Below are 24213 nucleotides of genomic sequence, written 5' to 3' on the forward strand. Positions count from 1 at the left end.
CCTCTCTCTCTTTCTCTCTCTGTGACTATCATAAATAAATAAAAATTAAAAAAAAATAAATATCATGAATAAATAAATAAAATCTTTATATATATATATTCTTATATATATTCCTACATATATTCTTACATATATTCTTATATATATTCATATATATATACTCTATGATGATTGCACCCAAAAGTCATGCGTAAGCTTTAAATCCTTTCTAGGAGGATCCACTGTTTGCAAACTGATTCTTCTCTTCCTGGCCGTTGGACCTAAAGCGAGCAATCTAACTTTTCTGTGCTTCGGCTTCGTCCTGGGCAAGAATACTAATTCCTGCATTACAGGCTGTCGTCGAGGAGCAAGCAAGACGGCACAGGTACAGCGCTCTGCGCAGTCCCCGCCGGGCGTGCCCCGGTTCGGGCACGGGTCGGCGAGGTTGTGCACGGTGCAGCCCCGCATCTCCGCACTCCGCTTCCGCCACGACTTCAGTGCGACGCCTCCCAGGCTCGGGGGTTCAGGAACCTAAGAGGAGGGCGCGCTGTGTAGACGAGAGTGGGTAATGCAGGGGTCAGGGTGCCGAGGTCAGCAGGCAGCCCTTTGGTTGGGGAGGCGGGGGGGCGCGGCAGCGTGCAAAGAAGCCCGAGGGGAGGTCTCAGGACTTCGGGCACCCAGGAGGCCTGGGCGGGAGGTTCCCGAGTTGCGGAGACCCGCCTACACCCGCTTCCAATCCCCCCGCCTCCCTGCGGCCTAGCCCCGCCCCTTTCTCCCTCCGGGGGCGCGAAGCGGGGAAGCGGACGCGGACGCCGACGCGGTTGCCTAGCAACACACCTTTCCCAGGATGCCTAGGGTGTTGTGTTCTCTTAGCCAATCAGAGAGGCGAGGCGGCCTCCCCGCGGGCCAATAGGCTGCCAGGCCCGGGCCCGCGTCGGTTAAACCGGGCTGGAGACCCGAGCGGCTGCGCGGTGGCCCGGAGCGGTCTCGGAGCCGGCGGAGCGACCTGCGGGAGGCCTGCGGCGGCCGGGCCATGCCGACGCGGGCGGAGGACTACGAGGTGCTGCACACCATTGGCACGGGCTCCTACGGCCGCTGCCAGAAGATCCGGAGGAAGAGCGACGGCAAGGTGAGCGCGGGCCGCCTCCCTGTCTCCGCCGCTGCAGCGCTTTCTCCCGCCCGCGGCGAGCGCCCTCGGCCCCTGGGGTGGCTGGCGGGGGAGCGAGAGGCCCGCCTTCCAGGTCTGCGTCTGTCCGGGCTTGCTCCGGGGCTGGGGATCCAGCCTGCATCTTTTGAGATCTTCCTATCTGTATTTTTCCCCCCCTTCCCTCCTTTTTCCTGCTTTGACTTGCTAAGGGCCTCCCATTAGTGACAGGTAGGTAGCTCGAGTGTTGAGCTCTTTCCAGAATAGAGCGGCCCCCTCGGACATAGGAAAGAGGCAGGGACCACCGGGACCTGGAGCTTTTTGTCTTGCAGTCAGAGCTCGTTTAAAAATACCCGTTCTTCGGATTATTGGATTCTTCTTTCCCAGGGTGTGCAGGTAGATCTTAATACGGGAAGAAACAATGGAGAGGAAACTGCCTGCCTGTCTGGGGCTGGAGGGATCTTTCTTCCCAAGGTCTCTCACCCTGGAAAAGTGGGCCCGGTTGGAATGATGAGGGGCTTTGATTACCTCTTTTTTTTTAATATTTTACTTATTTATTCGTGAGAGACACACACAGAAGCAGAGACACAGGCAGAGGGAGAAGCAGGCTCTCTGCGGGTTGCCTGATGTGGGACTCGATCCCAGGACTCCGGGATCACACCCTGAGTGAAAGGCAGACGCTCAACCACTGAGCCACCCAGGTGTCCCTATTACCTCTGCTCCAGCTTTGACGAAAGTAACTTTCCCGAAAGTAACTTTTCTACCACAAAGCACCTGAAGGCAGCGGTTTGGGAGGAGGCCGAATATGTGCCTCATGCCCCTGTCTCCCATTGCATCATTTACTGCTTGAAATTGAGGGCAAAGTTACAGAAATAAATGCAGGGGTTCTTAAGTTTATTGAAGTAAACTAGATGATAACAAATATGTGATCTATTTATTTTATTTTTTTTTTAAATTTTATTTATTTATTTATGATAGTCACAGAGAGAGAGAGAGAGGCAGAGACATAGGCAGAGGGAGAAGCAGGCTCCATGCACCAGGAGCCCGACGTGGGATTCGATCCCAGGTCTCCAGGATCGCGCCCTGGGCCAAAGGCAGGCGCTAAACCACTGCACCACCCAGGGATCCCATGTGATCTATTTAATAAAGAAGTGACTTTTAAAATTTTTAAATTTTAGGGGCACCTGGATGGCTCAGTGGTTGAGCATCTGCCTTTGGCTCAGAGCGTGATCCCAGGGTCCTGAGATCCAGCCCCGCATCAGGCTCCCTGCCTGCTTCTCCCTCTGCCTGTGTCTCTGCCTCTCTCTCTGTCTCCCATGAATAAATAAATAAAATCTTTAAAAAATTTTTTTTTTTAATTTTAGAATGTTCGTTCTTTGAGTATAATGAGTTCATTCATACCTTGGAAATTCTTACTTCAGGTATTAGTTTGGAAAGAACTTGACTATGGCTCCATGACAGAAGCCGAGAAACAGATGCTTGTTTCTGAAGTGAATTTGCTCCGTGAACTGAAGCATCCAAACATTGTCCGTTACTATGATCGAATTATTGACCGAACCAACACAACACTGTACATTGTAATGGAATATTGTGAAGGAGGGGACCTGGCTAGTCTAATTACAAAGGGAACAAAGGAAAGGTAAATTCGTCTTTTAAACTTAAGCTAAAAACGGGCCAAGTTTTCTTTTTTGTTAAGCATCCTGTTTTAGGATTGGGGATGAAGTACTTAGTAATGGGAAAGACTTCTTGTATTTGTTTGATGGGTTGACAGCACTTTAGAAAATCTCTGGTGAATCAACACCCATATCTCATATTGAAAATAAGAGTTTATTTCCCTATTTGTACATTCTGAAAACTAGAGACTTCACGTTATCCCATTTTTTAAATGGCTTTGTTCATAAGTTATATGCTGTATAACTGCTTTGGTTTCAGACAATATTTAGAGGAAGAGTTTGTTCTTCGAGTGATGACTCAGCTGACTCTGGCCCTAAAGGAATGTCACAGACGAAGCGATGGTGGTCATACTGTGCTGCATCGTGATCTGAAACCAGCCAACGTTTTCCTGGATGGCAAGCAAAACGTTAAGCTTGGGGACTTTGGGCTAGCGAGGATATTAAACCATGATACAAGTTTTGCAAAAACATTTGTTGGCACACCCTATTACATGTCTCCTGTAAGTACTTCAGAATTTTTTTTTTTTTTTTTTTTTTTTTTTTAGTACTTCAGAATTTAAATACTTTTTAAACATCCTAATGCTAAGCATTCAAATGCAGGGAAATTGAGGTTTTGTTTACTTGTTTGCTTAGTAATACACAATAGCCAAGAATTATAACGTTCATTTTATTTATTTATTTATTTATTTATTTATTTATTTATTTATTTTTAAATTTTTATTTATTTATGATAGTCACAGAGACAGAGAGAGAGGCAGAGACACAGGCAGAGGGAGAAGCAGGCTCCATGCACCGGGAACCCGATGTGGGATTCGATCCCGGGTCTCCAGGATCGCGCCCTGGGCCCAAAGGCAGGCGCCAAACCACTGCGCCACCCAGGGATCCCTATAATGTTCATTTTAAATTTGTATTTTTTTCAAATGAACCACCAGACTATTAAATTCCTCTATATCAGCAATTAAAGTGAAGCTTTTTGTTTTTTTAAGATTTATTTATATATTTGAGAGAGAGCATGAGCAAGAGTGGAGGGAGAAGCAGAGGGTGAGGGAGAGAATCTCAAGCAGACTCCCCGCTGAGTGTGGATCTCAACTCGGGGCTGGATCCCCAGACCCTGAGATCATGACCTGAGCCAAAAGCAAAAGAGTCGGACAGTTACCCAACTGAGCTACCCAGGCATCCCTAAAGAGAAGCTTTTATTGAATGACTGTCCTGTACCAAGTGCCAGGATTACAAAGATGAAATAGGTTTTGTCTCTGGCCTCAAGAGCAACATCTCCCAAAGTGCCGTGGGTCCTGTACTTCAGCTTGGACTTCTTTGGAGTGTTTGTTTAAAATGCAGAGTCCTGGACCCTAAACCCAAATCCAGTGAGTCTGGATCTCTGGACCAGTTCTTGTACTCTGCTTTCACCCCCATCCCCCTTCCACTTTTCATTTTGGACTCTGCCTTTTAACACACTCTCTAGATGATTCTTCTTGGTGGAGATTCACTCCAGATAACATGTTTTTACAGTGTTAGCTTCTTGTACTTGCTCTTTTTTTGTTGCTTTTTCCTGCAGGGAGCTGTAGCCCACTCACATTATGTATCCTTTCCCTCTGTTCCTGGATATTTTGTTTCCAAAATTTCTTACCCTTCTAAGGAGCCAGGCTCTGCATACCTTTGTGTGAATTGTTCTGTCTTCCTTTTTGGTTATTTCTTGGCCTGTAGCTCTCAGAATGAAATTGCTAGGTCAAAGAATATGAACTGTTTATGACTCTCTAGATACTACCTAATGGCTCTTGATAAGCTTGAAGCAGTATGCTATCACCAATGTGTTGTATATGAAATCTGAGCAGATACAGATGGAGATTTATTCATTTTTTTAAAGCAATTCACAAACATTTCCAGGATTTTCCAAATCTTTTTTTAGTTATTTTCCCCAATCTGACTATAGTATAAAACTTTGTAAATTAACAGTTTTGTTTTTGACTAAACTTAGACACTGTCAGAACCAAGCCATTTTTCTCACTGGATCAGATTCCAAATAGAAAGCCTTAAACATAAAGGAAAATTATCCAGAAGTGGTTCTTGGAAAATTTGAAACCTGTGTAATTCTTTTGTTCCTTTTCCCTCCTGCTCTTGTAATTAGATCAGTTCTGTCTTCCCTAAGGCATTGATTGTCAGGAAGTGGTATCAGACTCACCTGTTGGGAGATTAAAACACCAAGAAGCTTTCTGAAGGCTTTGGTACTTGCTTCAGTGCCCTTTGTTGAGAATAAGAACTATGGTAGACTATTACTGTACGTGTGGGAGAAACGCAAATGATTAAACTAGAAAATGAGAATAATTCATACTGTGACTTATACTGTGGACTAAGGGAAAAATATATAAATGGATAATTCATTAAAATGGATAGCCATTTATGTCTATATCCACTTAAATGTAGGCTAGATAAATGTTTTAGTTATTCTGAAATTTCTTTGGTTCTTTTTTCCCTCAAGCTCTTTTAAACTGGGATTTTTAGATTATGAATGCCTTGTGGGTAGAGGTTTGAATTATCAGCACCTGATCTATTGTAACACAATAACATTTATGCAAGAAAAAAAGGTGCATGAATTATATGGGACAAAATATATTAGAATGATTACCTTTTTTCCATTATAAATTTGAAGATAAAATACAAAGTGCCATCTTTTGTTATTATGATACAAGATTGACATAAGCTGAATGAGCCTTTTGTATTTGATATTTTTGTTACAGATATAAAATGTAATATAAAATGTTTTCCTTTTTTTCTTTTTTTCCTCTGAGTCAGTATTACCAAACTTAAAGAGATTCCACTTTTGTCTCGGGTCATTTTGTAAGTTTTAAAACAAGATAAACTTTTGATTCCTCCTACATTTTTACCCTGATTACCCCCTTTAGGAACAAATGAATCGGATGTCCTACAATGAAAAATCGGATATCTGGTCACTAGGTTGTTTGCTGTATGAATTGTGTGCATTAATGTAAGTATGATGAAGACAGATTTCTGGTCTGAAGTTTATACAGTCATAGAGGCTTGTCACCTTTCACTGGGTTCAACTTTTTGAGCATCCAGGCATATTCAAATCTGAAAGACTCATACAGATTAAAAAATTATTTGCAAATTAATAATGTAACCCCTGAGGCTGGTTCACACTTTTAACCTGGTTAGATTCATCCCTTGCTAGACTGATACTTAGCTCAGGGGGAGAGCACAGAGGTCAGGCCTATGGAAGACATGAAACGAAAATCTAGGGGAGAGGTCTGGGGGTCTGGAGAACAAGAAAGTGTTCCCATTCTTTTCCTTCTAAACTCTTCTGTAGAGCAGCAGTTCTCAGCCCTGGAGTGGGAAACAATCTTACCCTCTAAGGGACATTTAACAATGCCTGGAGACATTTTTGGATGTCACAGCTAGAGATAGCTACTGGCATCTCATGATTAGACAGGCCAGCAATGCTGCAAAATGTACTACAATGCACAGGTTAGCCTCCCCTAACAAACATTACATAACTCTAAATGTCTAATGCCAAGATTGGGCTACTTAGCTGTGGAAGACAATCCCAGAAGAGGCATAAATACAAACTGGAGCTTAAACTATGCTTTTGATTTGGTTCCTATTCTATATTTTCATTTTTACATTAAAAACATTTCTCCCTCAGGCCTCCATTTACAGCTTTCAACCAGAAAGAACTAGCAGGGAAGATTAGAGAAGGCAAATTCAGGCGAATTCCATACCGTTACTCTGATGAATTGAATGATATTATTACAAGGATGTTAAATTTAAAGGTAAAGAGTGTAAGATTATATTGTCTGTGTCTATCTCTCAATTACATCGTGGAGTATATTTTCTCTCTTGGAGCAATAAGACTGAAGAAGCACTAGCTATATTTCCTTAGGTAAATCTACTCTGTTAATGCAAGTGAAAACATGTAAATTTGGCAAATTGTGTGTTCTTGCTAGCCTACGTTCTGTGCTCTCTTTAGGTCTCCTCTCTCTCTCTGCCATACTAACAGATGGTTGATAGCAAAGCAAGATTGCAGAAAACCTCCAAATCCGCAGTTCCCTTTGCTTACCTCAGCATGGCAGGTGGTAAGGGAAGGAGTCACAAATAAGACTTCATTACCCTGCCTCTTGCTCCAGTTGAGAGATCAGAGATGGGGCAAGGGAGGGCTGGCTTAAAAAAAAAAAAAAAAAAAAAAAAAATCCAGGGGAAATAAATAAAGATGAGGTGGAAAAAAAATCTGGCCGTGGGATGGGGATAGAGATGTCCTAGGGTCAGGTTGAAATGCTGTAGAATTACAAAGAAGGATAATGGTGACCTGACAGGACTGAAGGTCAATGAGAGAGGATTTTGCTTAAAGTAGTAGTAAAGTAGTATTAGAGTACTTTCCCTAAAACAGACCTGAGCAGTGCTACCAACCACCAGCTCAGGGATTAAACTTTTTTAGAAAGGTTAAGGGGGAACGGAGGTTAAGTGAACATCTACATTACTGTGGTCCCAGAACCTCATGGGTTAAAGCCACCAGTGAACTTAACCTTTCCAGGTGTTGAATTAAGACCCATCCATAAAGGAGGCCTTTCTTTTGTCTTGGAAATGTATGCCGTTTTTTAGTGTACCTGCTCTGTTAGGACGAGCATTGTGTTATGAAATCTGATTATAACACTGAGCATTTCTTTCCCCCAGGATTACCACCGACCTTCTGTGGAAGAAATTCTTGACAATCCCTTGATAGCAAACTTGGTTGCAGAAGAGCAAAGAAGAAATCCCGAGAGGAGAGGGCGGCGATTAGAACCAGAGAAGTTGCAGGATTCCAGCCCTGTCTTGGGAGAGCTGAAACTAAAGGAACTGCAGCTACAGGAGAGAGAGCGAGCCCTCAAAGCTCGTGAAGAAAGGCTGGAGCGTAAGTCCAAGTGGGGGCAAAACACGGGAGAGCTATGGAGGTTCTTTTGATGTGCATGAAATCTTTTTTTTTTTTTTTTTTTTTTGATGTGCATGAAAACTATTGGAATGGAATATTTGATATTCGTTCTGCTGGAACATACTATAAATGCTTGAGAAACCAGAATATGGGTTGTAAAATAGTATATGAAGCATGCTGGCCACCTTCATATAGAGCCTCTTTTTCTGAGATTGGTCGCTCTTACTGTTGTTACTAGCTGTGATGTCCCTAATGCAGTAGCCGTTATACTTTACTGCGGAGCCTCTTTTTCTTTCCCTTCCTTAATATGTTTATACCCTAAATTTTTTTTTTCCATTGTAAAAGAGGGTTTTAGCATTGGCTGCCTTCCATAATAAAAACCATCACTTTCATTTTCTGAAATGGCTGATCCAGCACAGTGCAGGTGTAAAATATTGTAGCATGCAGAATTCAATATGTTCAGGCAACTCAGTAGAGTATGTGGGCACCAGGTGTTTTAGGCCCATCAACACTCTGATGAGTATTAACTGATTAGATACTAATTAGTTCTTGATGTTGAAAGTCTGTCTACCCTACTAAAGCATGAGCCGCTACCCAGGTTTTTGCATGATGCAGGGTAGCAAGAGCAGGAGCACTACAGTAAAGAGTGATGGTCCAGTGGAAGAGAAGCCATGATAGGACAGATTGAGGCCCCCTCAGCAGATGTGAAGAAATACTAGGTGGTCCAGGTCTTGGACATCACACTGGGGAAGTGGCCTGCGCCGTCCCTGTGGGAGCCTTGTGTACAGGTAGGTGAAGAAGAGGCAGCTTCATGTAGCACAGAGCACTATTTTTTTTTAAATCTCAGTTTTACTGCTTATAAGCTATGTGACCTTGGTCAAGAGATGACCCTCTCTGGGCCTCAGTTTCCTCCACTACAAAAAGATAGCGTTAGGGGCACCTGGGTGGCTCAGTGGCTGAGCATCTGCCTTCGGTTCAGGTCATGATCCCAGGGTCCTGGGATCAAGTCCTGCATTGGGCTCCCCCGGGAGCCTACTTTTCCCTCTGCCTCTCCCCACAGATGTTCTCGCTTGCTCTCTCTCTCTCTCTCAAATAAATAAATAAAATCTTTAAAAAAAAAAAAACAAAACATTAAGGGAAGAGAGAAAGAAAGAGAGTTACAACCATCTCCTGCCATCCCCGTGGCTCACCTGATTTTGCTTCTGTAGCTTCATGCACAATGTGGACTATAGGCATGTTTCTGTTTAAATGAACTTAGAAAGCATCCGATACATTCATGACTGTTTATTACTTCCTGATGGTGGTTGCATAGTGTGCTGTGAGATAGGCTTTCTGCAGAAGGATAACCTATGCTTACCCAGAAATCTTTTCTGGATGCTTCTGTCAAAATAATTTGTAAAACAAGCAACCCTTTTATTAAAACTTACCCCAGTGTTCTGTAGTTTCATATAGTAACTGAAACCTGAACTTTCTGAATTCTGAGCCATGAATTTAAAAATGACCTTTGTTACTTATCTAAAGAAGTACCTCCTAACCTAGCTGTGGTTTTTTTTCCCCTCCATTTGGGTGCTGTCACTCACCCAGAAGGAGCGTTTGCTCTGTGAGGTCAGGTCATGCCCGGAAAATGGACTGTTGCCTGTTTTCAGTGGAAAGCAGAGATGGCTTTAGTTGTTTATTTTCCCAAATGGGTTCCACTCAGACAGCATGACCAAAGGTTGACGCTAACTTTGTGTTTGTGCTTAAACCAGTCCTTATGAGAAAACCTAAGACAATACGCCACATACTGAAGTGCTGGATTAAAACCTAACACAATAGGTTGACCAGGGTTTATGGTAAGAAAACTTTCACGGTACCAGTGAGGCGTGCTGGTCTTCGTGATTAGGAAAGGTGGAAAGATTACCAGATGTGAAAGGTCTTATACCTGTAGCCCCTTGTTGACATCTTTCTTATCCCTTGCCTTTTTATTTTTTTTTCCCTGCCTTTTTTAAAGAGAAGGAACGAGAGCTTTGTGTTCGTGAGAGACTGGCAGAGGACAAGCTGGCTAGGGCAGAAAATCTGTTGAAGAATTACAGCCTGCTGAAGGAGCAGAAGTTCCTGTGTCTGGCAAGTGATCCAGGTATGAGAATCAGCTCCGTAGACAGAAGCTGCCGCCATAGATGAAGTGGCATCTCTGTTGCTGCCATGGGGCCCTGGTAGCCCTAAGTCTCCCAAGTCTAGCGTTTTAAGATGGAGTTAATGAAATATATGCATTTCAATGGAAATAATGATTCTTTGATAGTAGTGATTTACTTAATGGGTTCATAGACCCGAGGCAATGAGTCCTAATGGGTTCGTCTTCAATTTTATTTACCACATTGAACTACCTATTTAGTTTTTGATACTTGTTTTTAAAAGTTAGGCCTTTTTAAGTTTTTATTTATTTATTTTTTTATTTAAAGATTTAATTTATTTATTCATGAGAGACACAGAGTGAGTGAGAGAGAGAGAGAGAGAGAGAGGCAGAGACACTGGCAGAGGGAGAAGCAGGCTCCATGCAGGGAGCCCGACGTGGGACTTGATCCCGGGTCCTCAGGATCAAGCCCTGGACTGAAGGCATCGCTAAACCTCTGAGCCACCCGGGCTGCCCTAGGCCCTTTTTAAAAATGTGCATTTCAGATTTTCCTCTGGCTTCATTATCAAAACTTTACATTTCTCTCCATTTTCAAGCAGAAATCCCAGCATTTTATTCTTGCCACAGGAGCAAGAGTAGTAAGTGCCATCTCCTTTATAGAAAGTACGACTTAAGAGGTGTGATAAACTGACCGTAGAATAAGGCATCACTTTTGGATCTTTGCTAAGACCCCTTCAAACTGAAACATGTATTTATCAAAATTCGGTTGGTTGATATCTACAAACACTCTGTGTATCCTCGTTACTCGGAGTGTCATTTGTGGACAGTCAGCCTTCCCAGGGCCCTGTCTTTGTGTGCCTTGTGCCCTCGCTCTGCTCTCCGAGACGTGGTGGGCGCATAAACCAGTGAGCCAGCTCTAACGGGCCTTCTCCATTTCACCGAATGCCCACATCCAACCTAATCGACTCTAAGCTTATCGAAAATGTGATGTGTTAAACCTCTTTTCTCTAAATTTCTTTGTGACACAACTTATTTTTTACAGTGTTTCTCTGGGTTTTAAAAATTGAGTGTCTGGGCAGCCTGGGTGGCTCAGCAGTTTAGCACTGCCTTCTGCCCAGGGCATGATCCCAGAGTTCCAGGATTGAGTCCCACATCGGGCTCCCTGCATGGAGCCTGCTTCTCCCTCTGCCTGTGTCTGCCTCTCTCTCTCTCTCTCTGTGTCTCTAATAAATAAATAAAATCTAAAAAAAAAAAAAAAAAAAAAAAAAGAGTATCACGTCTTTGGCAAATAGTGACAGTTTAAAAAAAAAATTGAGTGAATTTTCCAGTGAAACTTGGGCGGTCTACTGTGTAGGGCAGCATTTGTGAAGGCTGCTGTCATTTCCATCTGGAATAAATTGAGACAGTATCTTCTCCTTCTGCCACCCATAAACACAAAATAGGCTGAAATTATGATCACTGTGGTAGAGCAAGGAGAAGTTTTGATCTGGGTGAGTTTCACTCATCAAACCCGTTGTCCAGAATCATCAAAGGTCCTGCTAGGTCCTGCTAGGTCCTGCTAGGTCCTGCTAGGTCCTGCTAGGTCCTGCTAGGTCTCCTCCAGGGAATGGGCTTATTTACATCTTGCCCTGAGAGTCTTTGAACAAAGGCTGAAAAGAGCTGGAGCAGGATGATGTGTTTCAATATAGGATATATAAATAGGTATAGGGGGCAGCCCGGGTGGCTCAGCGGTTTAGCTCTGCCTTAAAGCCCAGGGCATGATCCTGGAGACCCAGGATCAAGTCCCATGTCAGGCTCCCTGCATGGAGCCTGCTTCTCCCTCTGCCTCTGTCTCTGCCTCTCTCTCTCTCTGTGTCTCTCATGAATAAATAAAATCTTTAAAAAAAAAAAAAATAGGTATAGGGATCTGTGTCGATGGGAATCATGACAAACACTTAAAATGAGCACCAGGAATCCAGTATCCCCCAGGGCCAGGAGATATTTTATGGCACCTGCTCTGAGCATGTCAATCATAAGCAACAAAGCAGGGGTGAGTGGGTGCCCTTGTGCACCTAGGACAGTTGGAAATATCCTCTCCCCGCCCTCGGGCTATACAATTCAGATCAGAGGAAAGTATAATATATCAAAATCATCACAGGAAGCAGCAGCATCTTTGTAAATGCTCCTAATCTATTTAATGAAATGTTAAACTCATTTTCTACTTAGTAAAATAGTAATTCTTTTTCTAAACCCTTCTTTTTTATAAAACCACCCCATTTGTAAGATTTACAATTTACATAGTCAGTGTATAAATACAGAGGTATTTGTGATGGTAAAGGTGGTTATCTTCAAAAAGAGTAGAGTTAAGGTCTAAAAGTAGTCAAGTTTGCTTTGTAGCAGGAACAGGACCAATGTATGATATAGGAAGTCCCAAGACAACTGGAAGGCAGTTTCTCTGTGTAGCCTGCCCCTACCCCAGGGCCTTTCCATTTTCTTGGCCTAGAGCATCTCCTCCTGAGAGCCACGTACGTACGTGACTTCTCACTTCTTCACTTGCATAAAGTCTCTGCTCAAAAGTCCCCTTATGCAGCTTTCAGCCCTGCAAACACCACCTAGTCTCCCTTTCTCAGTGTTATTTCCCCCCAATATACCTCAGATACTCCCGCATGTGTACTCATTTACTTGTTTCTGGTCTGGCTCCTCCTACTAGAATGGGACCTTTGTTTGGTCCACAGTGGCACGTACAATGAGCTCAGTAAATATTGGAACATATTTCCTTTAAATGAACACAAAGGAAAAATAAAAAGTTTCTGGAATTCAAAACTGCACGTCCCCAACTCCCGGATGGTTCTGTCAGTAGCTAATAGTGTAGCCACTTCATGGACATTTTTCTTCACGTAAAAAACATTTTTCACTACACCATTAACTTGAATTACCTTTTCCATGCCGAATTTGCTTAGGTTCTTTCTAAAACAAGTTTCTGGTCCATTAAGCTGCAGTGAAATAAGTGTTCTTGAATATTTAACCAAGACTATAGGTGCTCTCTGTAAAAAAGAGCTTGTGCTTCCTTACTGTTGTGGAAGTAACACGCTCTAGGTAGAATAGCAATTGTTTTCAAGAACACAGATAAGTCACGCAGATTTCCAGAAGTTTTACATTGTGGCCCATAATCACCAATGAACTTAACCTTTAAAGAAGAGTTGATTGCTAAGAGAATACGACCCTTGGCCTATTCCAGGACTGATTTTTTTCAGTGCTGTGGGTTAAAAGATGGATTGCTCCTGGCCAGCATCATGCTCCTAGCCTCCTGTCCCAGAGAAAATAACACAGGTACCCCTATACCCCCAGATTACTAATGTGAACTGAAAGATTACGTGTTTTTGAGGAGTCGGGTAAGTATGGAGGAGTTGAACTTAAAACTCTTTCTCTTTCTCTTTCTCAAGAACTTTTTGACCTTCCATCCTCGATAATTAAGAAGAAAGTTCATTTCAGTGGGGAAAGCAAAGAGAACGTCATGAGGAGTAAGAATTCTGAGAGTCTGCTCACCTCCAAATCCAAGTGCAAAGACCTGAAGAAAAGGCTTCACGCTGCTCAGCTCCGCGCTCAAGCCTTGTCAGATATCGAAAAAAATTACCAGCTGAAAAGCAGACAGATTCTGGGCATGCGCTAGCCTAGCAGAGAGTCACAGAGCTGTGTACAGTATATCACCTACCCTTTAAAGATTGATATTCAACTGCTGTAGCTTCACCATACTTGGTTCCATGAGCCATGCCTTTTTGTATAGCAAGTGAGATATTTTGGGATTGCTTTGGTTGTTCTTCTGCAACACTTATACCAAATATCCACACCTTTAATTTTTCTTTCTTTATAGAAAGAATGACATTTTCGTGGTTGGTTGGGCTTTCTGAATCCTGCGTGTGATTACTACTGGAACATGAAACATTACCTTCTAAATGTTGGGGGGCGGGGGGCGGCGGAAATAATGTTAGGGGAAAAAATGTAGCACTTAGTTGAAACGACTGAGTGGTGTTCTTATAATTGTTGTGCCTAGATTTAAGGTTTTAAATGTTCTTGAGCTTAGAAAACCTGATGGGATGCAAATTGGCCACTAATACTGTGACATCCTGCTTAGAAATAGCCCTCTGGTCTGCAGTGGAAATCTGTCACCTTGCGTGAAATCCATCACTGTGATGTCTATATTCTTCCCTTTTTATTCTATTTAAGAGTCTGAGCTGGCTGTCATTTACCCCCTGTTTCTCACTAAATAAATATTCTTTAGTTTTCCTGTGTTTATCGTCTCCTGCATTTGTTGGTCACTTCGGTGAGGGTGTCGGTGTCTGTGGTTCATAGAGAATAGCAGTCTGGTGCTCATGAGAGCTGTGATGGTATTTCACTCTCCATCTCATCAACCTGTCTAAGCCAGTGGTCCTTAACTAGGGGCCACTTTGCATCCCAGGGGACATTTTGGAATCTCTGGAGACAGCAATTGTAATGCCGGCGGGGAGGGTGCTACTTGCATCTAGTGGGCAGGGGCCAGGGGCGCTGCTGAATAGCCCACCACGCACAGGACTGTGTCCACCCCGAAATGTCTTACAGTGCCACTCTTGTTTTTTTAATAGTGCCATCCTGAGAAATCTGATCTAGGCTAAAACTTGTTGGAACATACCCCACCCTTGAAGGAAACTTACTGTAGTTTTGAGGGATTCTTTTTTTTTTAATGTGTCTGACTTCTGGTATGAATTAGCAGGGGTTGCCGTGTCCGTCACGTGTTGCGTGTGATGTTTTCCTGGGAATGCTAATCTTTTCGGCTTAATGAAATAAGACCGAATTGTGAAGGGTTAATAACAAATGGGAAGAAACGCCTCCTTTATTCGCTATTTTATTGCTGGTTTATTACACAGTTATAATGTAGTTCCATTAAAAACAAATGATATTATCGAAACAAACTGATTTCCACACCCTGAAGGGTATACCCAACAGATTAATCCTAACAGGACCACTTTGTTTTTTGTTTTTGTTTTTGTTTTTAAATAAATTTATTTTTTATTGGTGTTCAATTTACCAACATACAGAATAACACCCAGTGCTCATCCCATCAAGTGCCCCCCTCAGTGCCCGTCACCCATTCACCCCCACCCCCCCGCCCTCCTCCCCTTCCACCACCCCTAGTTCGTTTCCCAGAGTTAGGAGTCTTTATGTTCTGCCTCCCTTTCTGATATTTCCTACCCATTTCTTCTCCCTTCCCCTCTATTCCCTTTCACTATTATTTATATTCCCCAAATGAATGAGAACATATAATGTTTGTCCTTCTCCGACTGACTTACTTCACTCAGCATAATACCCTCCAGTTCCATCCACATTGAAGCAAATGGTGGGTATTAGGACCACTTTGATATAAATGTTGAATATAATTCACAGGGCCTAGTGGAAAACAAAAATGTAGGGCTCTTTGTTTTAAAAGCAGAAAACAAGTACCATTAAAAGTACTTGAAAAGCCTCGTCCTTTCTTCCAAGATCTCTGCTTATTGTGTGGTTTGCTATTTAATGTTCTAAGTAAGGAAAAAAATTTCAAATTATTAGCATGAACTTTAGTGTTCCTCTTTTATATTGTACCATGGCAGTTTTATTTATTATTTTTATTTTTTTAATTATTATTTTTTTTCACCATGGCAGTTTTAAATGCAAATAGCACATTTAGCACTTGTGTAGAATCACGGACCTTAAGTCTACATTTAGTGGCTCATCCGGGAGGGTGCCTCAAGCTGAGCATAAGAGAGGCACACAGATCCCTGTGCCTGGCATCTGGGGACCCCTGACTGGTGCCTGCCCACTTCCTCGTCCCTCCAGCCTCCAGACCTACATACTGTCAGGCTGGAGCAGTCCAGCCTGGCATCTGCCCCTCAGGCCTACTGCCGCAACCTAAGGTAGATCACACCTAAGGATCCGTACTTTTATCTCCAAGCTGGGATTTTCTTTGTGCTGGATAAGGGTTCCTGGATCGCTCCTGTCAAGATAAGGCCTCCAGCTGGTCGTCCACTGGCCACGCCATGGGGCTGCTGGCTCAGGAGGGGAGAAGGGCATTGGGGGGCAGCTGTCTCAGGCCACAGGCCCCCAATCCTACCTCTCCCTCGCCCCGGCGGCACAGGAGGCCCCTTCTGGGAGCAGAGGGTGGCAGTGGTCCTGGGGCCCGGGCAGGGAGGGAAAGCTGGAGACAGCCAGGTACACCGAGGGATGGAGGACCTGGTGGTGGGAGGCAGGACCTTGCATGAACTGTGGCCTAGGCCCCTGTTTTTGTGCCATTGTCCCATCAGACTTGACTTACAAAAACACACAGAGATCCAATTATTAAGAATTTCAAGGCTAAGAAAAAAAAAAAAAAAGAATTTCAAGGCTGCAAGCACAGAGCTTTAAATGCCAGGTGCCTAGCCCTTGGAGAGCGGAGTCCTGTGTGTGAGGCCTGGGTGTCTGCCATGGTTACACAGGAGACCAGCCCTTTCTTTAGGAAACTCCCTTCATACCTTAGGAAAACATTTTTCTTTTCTTTTTTTTTTTTTTAAGACTTTATATATTTATTCATGAGGGACACAGAGGGAGAAGCAGGCTCCCCATGGAGAGCCCGATGCGGGACTGGATCCCAGGACCCCGGGATCATGCCCTGAGCTGAAAACACACTGGACCGCTGAGCCACCCAGGTACCAAGTCCCTTTTTAAGATCTTTCTTTTCATTTTTAATTCAGTGATGAGTTTTCCCCACCTCAGACTCCACCTTCATTTTCGTTCCTCCTTCATCCAAGCAACAAACACTTGGGCACCTACTGTGAGCCAAGCACAGGGTCAGGTGCTGAGGACAGGGTCATGCAGAAATCCTGACATCCCTGCCCTGGTGGAGATTCCATTGGAACGGGGCAAAACAGGGAGCAAACGAGCCCATGCAGGGTGTGCTAGTGTTTAAGGAGCAGAGTTAGGTGGAAACGGGGAGCAGAGGGAATTGGGGTGCAATTGTAGGAGAGGTAGCCTTCAGGGGTAGGTAAGGAGGAGGCTGACGGTAGGTAGGGGCTGGGGGAGAAGAGGAAGGGGGAGTGTTGAGTGAGGCAGGGGGAGAAGGGGAGGAGGCACCGGTAGGGCAGGGGAAGCCCAGTTCACCTGGGAATGGAGGGGAATCCCAATAGGGCCCGAACTGGAAGACAGACGCGGCACTTGGAAATTAAGCACAGACTGTGTGACCCTGCTGTGCATCCCCTCTGGTAAAACCTTGCTTCCTGCTCACCTCCCAGCGTTTGGGCCAGGATAGCCCATTGGATGGGGGTCTCAATGGGGGGGGGGGCGTCCTCCCAAAGGAGGTGTCCCCAGCATCTCTAGGACCCTTCGAAGAGGCTCTGCTGGACACCAACTGCGGGCTCAGCGTTACAGACTTTGGTATTTAAGCAGTGAGCTTTCTCCAGGCCGCCTGCTCCTAGGCCTTGGGAAGAAAGGGTCTTGGATTCGGCAGCGACACAGCAGCCACAAGGTGGCGCCGCGGCTCCGCTGGACCAGACGTCCTGCAGCCTCTGCAGCCTCTGCAGCCTCCGCAGCCTCTATAGTCTCTACAGCCTCTGCAGCCTCTACAGCCTCTATAGTCTCTACAGCCTCTGCAGCCTCTACAGCCTCTATAGTCTCTACAGCCTCTGCAGCCTCTACAGCCTCTATAGCCTCTACAACCTCTGCAGCCTCTATAGTCTCTACAGCCTCTGCAGCCTCTACAGCCTCTATAGCCTCTACAGCCTCTGCAGCCTCTATAGTCTCTACAGCCTCTGCAGCCTCTACAGCCTCTATAGCCTCTACAACCTCTGCAGCCTCTATAGTCTCTACAGCCTCCGCAGCCTCTGCAGCCTCTGCAGCCTCCACAGCATCTGCAGCCTCTGTAGCCTCCGCAGCCTCTGCAGCCTCCGCAGCCTCTGCAGCGGCCATGGCTGAGAGGCACCTGGGCTGGCTTTGGTGAAACGTCCTGTTCCTAGGATTTCACGCCAAGCGTCCCAGCAGCCCCTGAGAAAGAGGCATCAAGAGCATCACCCTTGATCCGGGAAGCCAAAGCCCAGCAAGTACAGCTGGGAAGAGGCACAGCTAGGCATGAGTTTTGCCTCCGGGGCTCTCGCTCTTGGCCATCATCACCCTCCCCTCCCCGAGACGCCGCAAGGTTAGTTTTGGCCCCAGACCATCTAGTTTCCCCGTCAGGACGGGCAGACAGTCATAGTCCATGGCTTGACCCACGAGGTCTGCATGACCAAGGAGGAGCAGGAGCGGAGCTGGCATGGTCAGGGCCCAGGGGCCTTTCCAGATCTGTGTGCTCAGACCCATAGGTTAGGGCTGGGTGAGGGAGGCTGACAGGTGGCTCTCAAGTGACCCCAGGAGGACCGCAGGCCAAATGGCTCTCCACCAGTTGCCTCCACCCCCTCTTCCCAACAGCTTCCATCCCCCCTCAAGGTGCTCCATTTCCCGGAAAGCCCAGCCTAGATGCCCAGGGCCTCCCTCTACCCACCTTCCTGTGCTGCACTCGGGCCAGCCTCCCCTGGGGTATTTCATGTTTCCAAGTGACCTTCCTTCTCCCAGGACAAAGCCTACTCAACCTCTAGGCAAGCTGGTTCCCTCAAAGACTCAAGGGAAGTCTGCCCCCTACGTGAACGTGAAGGGAATGTAAAAGGTGACACAAGGCAGCTCTTTAAAAAAGAATGACGAGGGGGGCACCTGGGTGGCTCAGTGGCTGAGCGTCTGCCTTTGGCTCAGGTTATGATCCCGGTGATGGGGGAACAGAGACCAGCTGAGGACAAGGCACACTGGCAAGTCCCTGAAACAGGAGGGACCTTCCTCCACGGACTCAACTGCCTTGATGTTCATGCTTTGCTAAGGGAGAAGGCGATCTTAGCCTGACCCCAGGAGCCTGTAAGTCTACTTAACATGTAAAAATTCCTTTAGAAATGTCCTTTATCTCTAAACCCCCAAGATACCTGCTGGCAATCATCCCCCAGCACACGGCCCAGGATACACATCTGAAGAGTCTCATTACTCAGGGTTTATTAGACGGTAATAAGTGACCTTTTCCCAACAATAGCTAGGCCCCTCAAGGTCCTGGAAACCTTGCTTCCAAAATTCCCCAAACCCCTCCCAATTCCCAGATATACAATCAGCTACCCTCACAGGCCCGGGGCAGTTGCTCTTCCTGCCCATGAGTCCTGTCTCTGGGCTTTACTAAAACCACCATTTTGCACCAAAGACGTCTCAAGAATTCTTTCTTGGTCGTCGGCTCCAGACCTCATCTATATTCTAAAACTTCATCGCCAGGATCCTGGGATCAAGTCCCACATCAGGCTCCCCCCAGGGAGCCTGCTTCTCCCTCTGCCTACGTCTCTGCCTCTCTCATGAATAGATACATAAAAAATAATAAAATAAAAAAAATAAATGAGAATTTATGTGTCCCATCAAGAGCCGATTCTTGTTCATTGTGACTTGGTGGCTGGGAAAATAAGGATCCAAATGGGATGGATGGCTTTCACAGTGAGGAGGAGGATTAAAGTGGATCCTCCCAGATGGAGGCTAGCTGAGAGAATCTGGGCGTGTGAGGCCAGCCTCCCCCACCACCCTGGAGGAGAAGAAGTCAGCTGCTTAGGAGCCTCCTCCACCTAAAGGGTTGGGTCCAGCACCACAGTCAGAGGGACCAGTAGGGGCACCCTTGCTTACTCCAGCCAGGCTCCCTCTCCTACATTTCCGAGGCCACAACCAGGACAGCTCAGCTTGAGCTGCTAAAACCCCAGACTTCGAAGGTTGCCCATCACTTTACTCCCTATGACCTCTCAGCCAGGAAGCAAGTAATCCCCTCCTCCCACCTGCCCAGACTTTCTCTGAAGCAACACACTGGCCCTTTTGATGTTCCCTAGTCTTGGTCACACATTCATAGGAAATGTTCGTAGTGGCTGACTTAATTCGTCACATTGAAAAAAAAAATCAGTCTTTCCTTAAATTATGAAGGGAAAACATCAATGTAAAAAAATTCTCACAATATAGAAGTATATATAGTATAATTTTTACTATAGCAATGAAAGTCCCGTCACCCATAGCCCCTACTCTTTCTCTTTCCAGAAGTAGCTGTTAATAATAATTTGGTGTTTGAGGTTTCCTTCTAGACCTCCTGTGGGCGTGTGTGTGGGGGACATCAGGGTGGGATGTCTCTGTGACTGGAGGTCTGTGGTGTGTGTGTGTTTACATGTATGCATATGAATATGTGTGTCTAAAACACACAAATTGGATCTTAACACATACACCTTTTTTTTTTAATTTGCTTTTTTCAATTAAACATGAGTTTTTCGTGTTGGTACGTATAAATTCTCTTCATTCTTAAAATAGCTGCCTCGTGTCATCTCCTGCATCCATCCTACATTCTTTCTTGGGGGGCAGGCTTGCTTCGAGACTCTGGGGGAACCAGCTTGCCTGGAGCACCCAGCAATACGGGGAACACGGCCCCCACCTTAAGAACCTAGGGCCTTGTGGGCGAGGCAGGCACACGCCATTGAAATACTTACTCCCACAAAGCCATTTGCCTGCTCCATTCACAGAATCACCGGCCTCAGCTCTGCCCTCAAGAACCTTCATGGTCAATTAACTGGGGAAATAGTGGACATAGCACAAACAAGCCTCCCCACTAGCGTTTGGCTGCTGGGCAAATCCCCATAATGCCCGGTGGAGTGTTCTAGGGCCCAGGACAAATCCAACACGAACCTCTCCTCTGCTGCGGCTCCGCACGGTGGTGGCCCACCTGCCAGAGAGCCATGTCCAAGTGCAGATACTAAGGAGGAAGCGTGGAGGCAGGAGTGAGCCACATGTGGGGATCACACACAATGACACACTCAACCATTGGCGGGCCTCAGATTGACTTTACGCTTCCCAGCAGCCAAAGCAAATGGGGTGTGTGTGTGTGGTGGGGGGAAGCTTAGTTATCCCCACGGCCCGTCAGATAAAGCAGGTGCCTGCTTGCTCAGGAAGTGCAGAGCTGTCTGGGCACTGCGATGAGGGGCCTCCCCCACCCTAACACAGAGGACACCGAGGTGCCGGGGCATCCTCCTGAGTGACATCTGTGTGGCACACGGCCTCGTGAGCCAAGGCCCAGAGCGCTTTCTCCCCTCCCCTCTGCGTGGACTGTTGGCATCACCCACGCTCAAGTCAGCGAAAGCTATTGTCCCCGGGAGAGCAGCTTTTGGAATACGTTGGTGTGTTTTTCTCTTTCACAGTCCTGTGTCTTTGCCTCTTTATTCTTTTTCTCACCCCTACTTTTGAGGAGTACACCCGGGGGTACCTGTGACGCGCACCCAGGCAAGATTTCCGAGGCCGCAGCCTCTGGCAGTTGGGCTTGGCAAGAGACAAAAGGCTTTCCTAAATTTGCTGAGGTCCCGTGAACGTCAAGACCTGGGACAAGAGGACCAGATTACAGGCCCGACACGAGGCAAGGACAGAGAGGGCCCAGGATGCAATGATGTGAGCAGCTCTGCGTCTCCGACTTTTCCATGTGCCTGTAAATCAGTCGCACTCTTGTCAAAGGCTAGTTCCCATTCAGGGGAGCCAGAGGGGGGCTCGAGAATCTAGATTTCTAGCAAGCTCCTGGGTGATCCTGACACTACCGTCTGTGGACCACTTTCTGGGCCTGTGGGCGGGCGAGAGGGCTAGCCAGGCTTCAGTGGGAGGGTCCCCCTCCCTGGGCCGGGGAATGAGGACAGGAAGACGGGCCCACATCTGGGGCACGGGGCAAAAGCAGAGGGTCCTATAGGCCCTGGTCCCCACTGAGAACTCTGGTGGTGGGAAGAGTTGAGTGCTGGGGGAAGCCAGGCTCCCTCAGAGACCAGGCAGCTGGCCACCTGGAATGGAGAGCCAAGGATCCATCCCCACCACGACCCCGAGCAATGGCCTGGGGACGAGTAGCCACATTACAAGGGACCTGGGAAGACTGAGATGGCTCAACTGTGTTGAACTTTGAATTCCCTGAATATTCACCCCAACCAATTAATTACCCCATTGCATGTTTCTCTCACTACCTACCAGGTGGAGTTTGTGACAATATTAGATTCGTTAGAGGAAACAGAAGCCACAGGTTTGCTCATCTGGGCAGAGCGTGTGCATTTGTTATTGTAGCAGGCAAGACAAAGATCATCTGTACTCCTGGTCACTAAATTACCCGCAGGGCCCTTACGAGAGCGCACACGCAGGTAGCTTCCTAGCCAATCAGCAGAGACACGGGGCCACAGGGCCAAGGGTTCAGTTGAGGGCACCCTGGGAAGGTGAATCTTGAGCAGAAGTCAGAAATAGAGGAGATACCCGAATTGGCGGAGAGGGGGCAGGGAAGGGTATGAGAAAGTTTAAGCAAAGCGTAGGAGAAGCCCTCGTTCATTTGTCTGAGTCTTTTATTAAGCTCCTGCTGTATGCCAGTCACTGGGCCAGAAACAGGGAAGTGAGAAAGGCATGCCATGCCTCATATGGCTCCTTCTCCGAGGAGAGGATGAGAGCAGGACAAGGCTTCCCTCCTACCCTCCAAATGGAGAGTGGAGCGTTCAGAATGCTCCTGCTAATCCTCTTGCTGCCCTATCCCTTGCCCTTTACCCTGGAAAGTCTGGGGTATGGAGGGGGGTGGATGCAAGACCCATGCGACATATCACCTCCTCTATTCAGACTTCTCCTGGGAAGATGGGAGTAGCCATTTATTGGTATTTAGAAAGATGTTTCCCAGGTGACATGTGCCCACGCCCACCCCTACCATACACATACACACACATGCACACAATTGCACACACACACACAGGCTGATGTGTCTAGAGCCTGAAGTTCAGGCTGGGGCATGAGGTCAGGCGGCCTCAGCAGCTGGGAGCAGGAAAACAATTCAGAAGACCTTTAAAATCTCTCGTGAGGGATTTGGATTTATTATTACATTTTGCAGAATTTTTCCGTGGCAAATTCCCTTTCACTCATCCTACAGTGGGGACCCCTGGAGGTCAGAGCAGAGGCCTGGCCTGTGGTTGCGCAGAGCAGGGAGGACTCAGCAGGCCCCTGTCAGCAGGGCCTGTTCTCAATCACTCCGTGCAAGGCTTCACTAAGGCTCCTGGCTGTTCTCCTCCAGCATGCAGGAAAGGATTAATTATTAATTTTTATAACAACCCAGAAACTGATAGCTGTGAACCACGAGCCCCGACGCTTCTTTTCCAACATCCAGCCACTTAATCACAGTTTTAGCTGGGTCAGCATAGCAGTCTTGTAACCTCAGAAGAAGAATGCCGCAAAGGCCTTTATCAGCCTCTCCTGAGGGCGAAGGCCAAGTTCATGGGGGGCAGGGGTGGCGCAGGAGCTGATAATGCTCTCTAAGAAATTGAGGAGGCTTCAACCATGTGTCACAGCCAGGCCTCGTCATGGTCCCTTTCCTGAAGGGAATGGTCTCCTACCTTTGTCTTACTGAGAGCTTCAGATTTCAAAGCGCTTTCACAAACACCACTCAGTTGATCCCTAAATGATGCTGTCACTGCACTGGGACAATATTTTTCTCCTGGAGAAGATAAAGATTTAGACAGAGAAGTGACTCACGTAAGGGTCACACAGACCGGAGGACTTCTGTCCTCGGCACCACCCACCTGGAGGAATCTGTAGCTGGACGGACCATCCTTTCCTGTGTGTATGTATGTATGATGTTACTGATTTATTTGCAAGAAAGTGAGAGCATGAGCCGGGGGAGGGGCAGAGGGAGAAGCAGACTCCCCACCGATGTGGGGTTCAATCCCAGGACCCCAAGGTCATGACCTGAGCTGCATGAAGGCAGAGGCTTAACCAATTGAGCCACCCAGGTGCCCCTGGACCATTCTTTTATTATTATTATTTTTTAAAGATTTTATTTATTTATTCATGACAGACACAGAGAGAGAGAGAGAGAGAGACACAGAGAGAGGCAGAGACACAGGCAGAGGGAGAAGCAGGCTCCACCCAGGGAGCCCGACGTAGGACTCTATCCCGGTTCTCCAGGATCGCGCCCTGGGCCGAAGGTGGCGCTAAACCGCTGAGCCACCAGAGCTGCCCTGGACCATTCTTTTAATGAAAGGGTGTTAAATTATTACAGTCTTCAGGTGTGTTTGGGGCTGTCCATGAATCCTCTCGAAGTGCTGGCAGCATTGGGGGCATTTTTCTGAAAGTCCATAGTTTGTTTTTTTTTTTCCACCAGACACACCCCAAACAGTGAGAATCGCTGCTTTCTAACCAGCAGCCAAAACCCCTCTGTGCCACTGCCTGCAGCTGTTCCCACCTGCTAGGGTCCGCTCTTGCTGGGGACTAGGGTTTTCTGGACACAGTCATGGCCAGGAGCTGAGCTCAGGTGTTTGCTGACCTTGAGAGGGGCTGTCTTTGCAGCAAACACAGA

The 24213-nt window shown here is 46.5% G+C and overlaps 1 protein-coding gene across 1 annotated transcript; it reads left to right on the top strand.

The window, feature by feature from the left end:
• Positions 1–926: 926 nt before the first annotated feature.
• NEK2 (NIMA related kinase 2) lies at positions 927–14092 on the top strand. Its single transcript, XM_072831157.1, has 8 exons — positions 927–1108; positions 2545–2762; positions 3056–3296; positions 5697–5779; positions 6455–6581; positions 7480–7696; positions 9705–9830; positions 13247–14092. Exons 1-8 carry the CDS (start codon positions 1013–1015, stop codon positions 13471–13473), a joined length of 1335 nt encoding a protein of 444 aa, XP_072687258.1. The 5' UTR covers positions 927–1012; the 3' UTR covers positions 13474–14092.
• The last annotated feature ends 10121 nt before the right edge of the window (positions 14093–24213 follow it).

Source organism: Canis lupus, chromosome 6 (assembly GCF_048164855.1).
Source record: "Canis lupus baileyi chromosome 6, mCanLup2.hap1, whole genome shotgun sequence".
Classification (NCBI taxonomy): domain Eukaryota; kingdom Metazoa; phylum Chordata; class Mammalia; order Carnivora; family Canidae; genus Canis; species Canis lupus.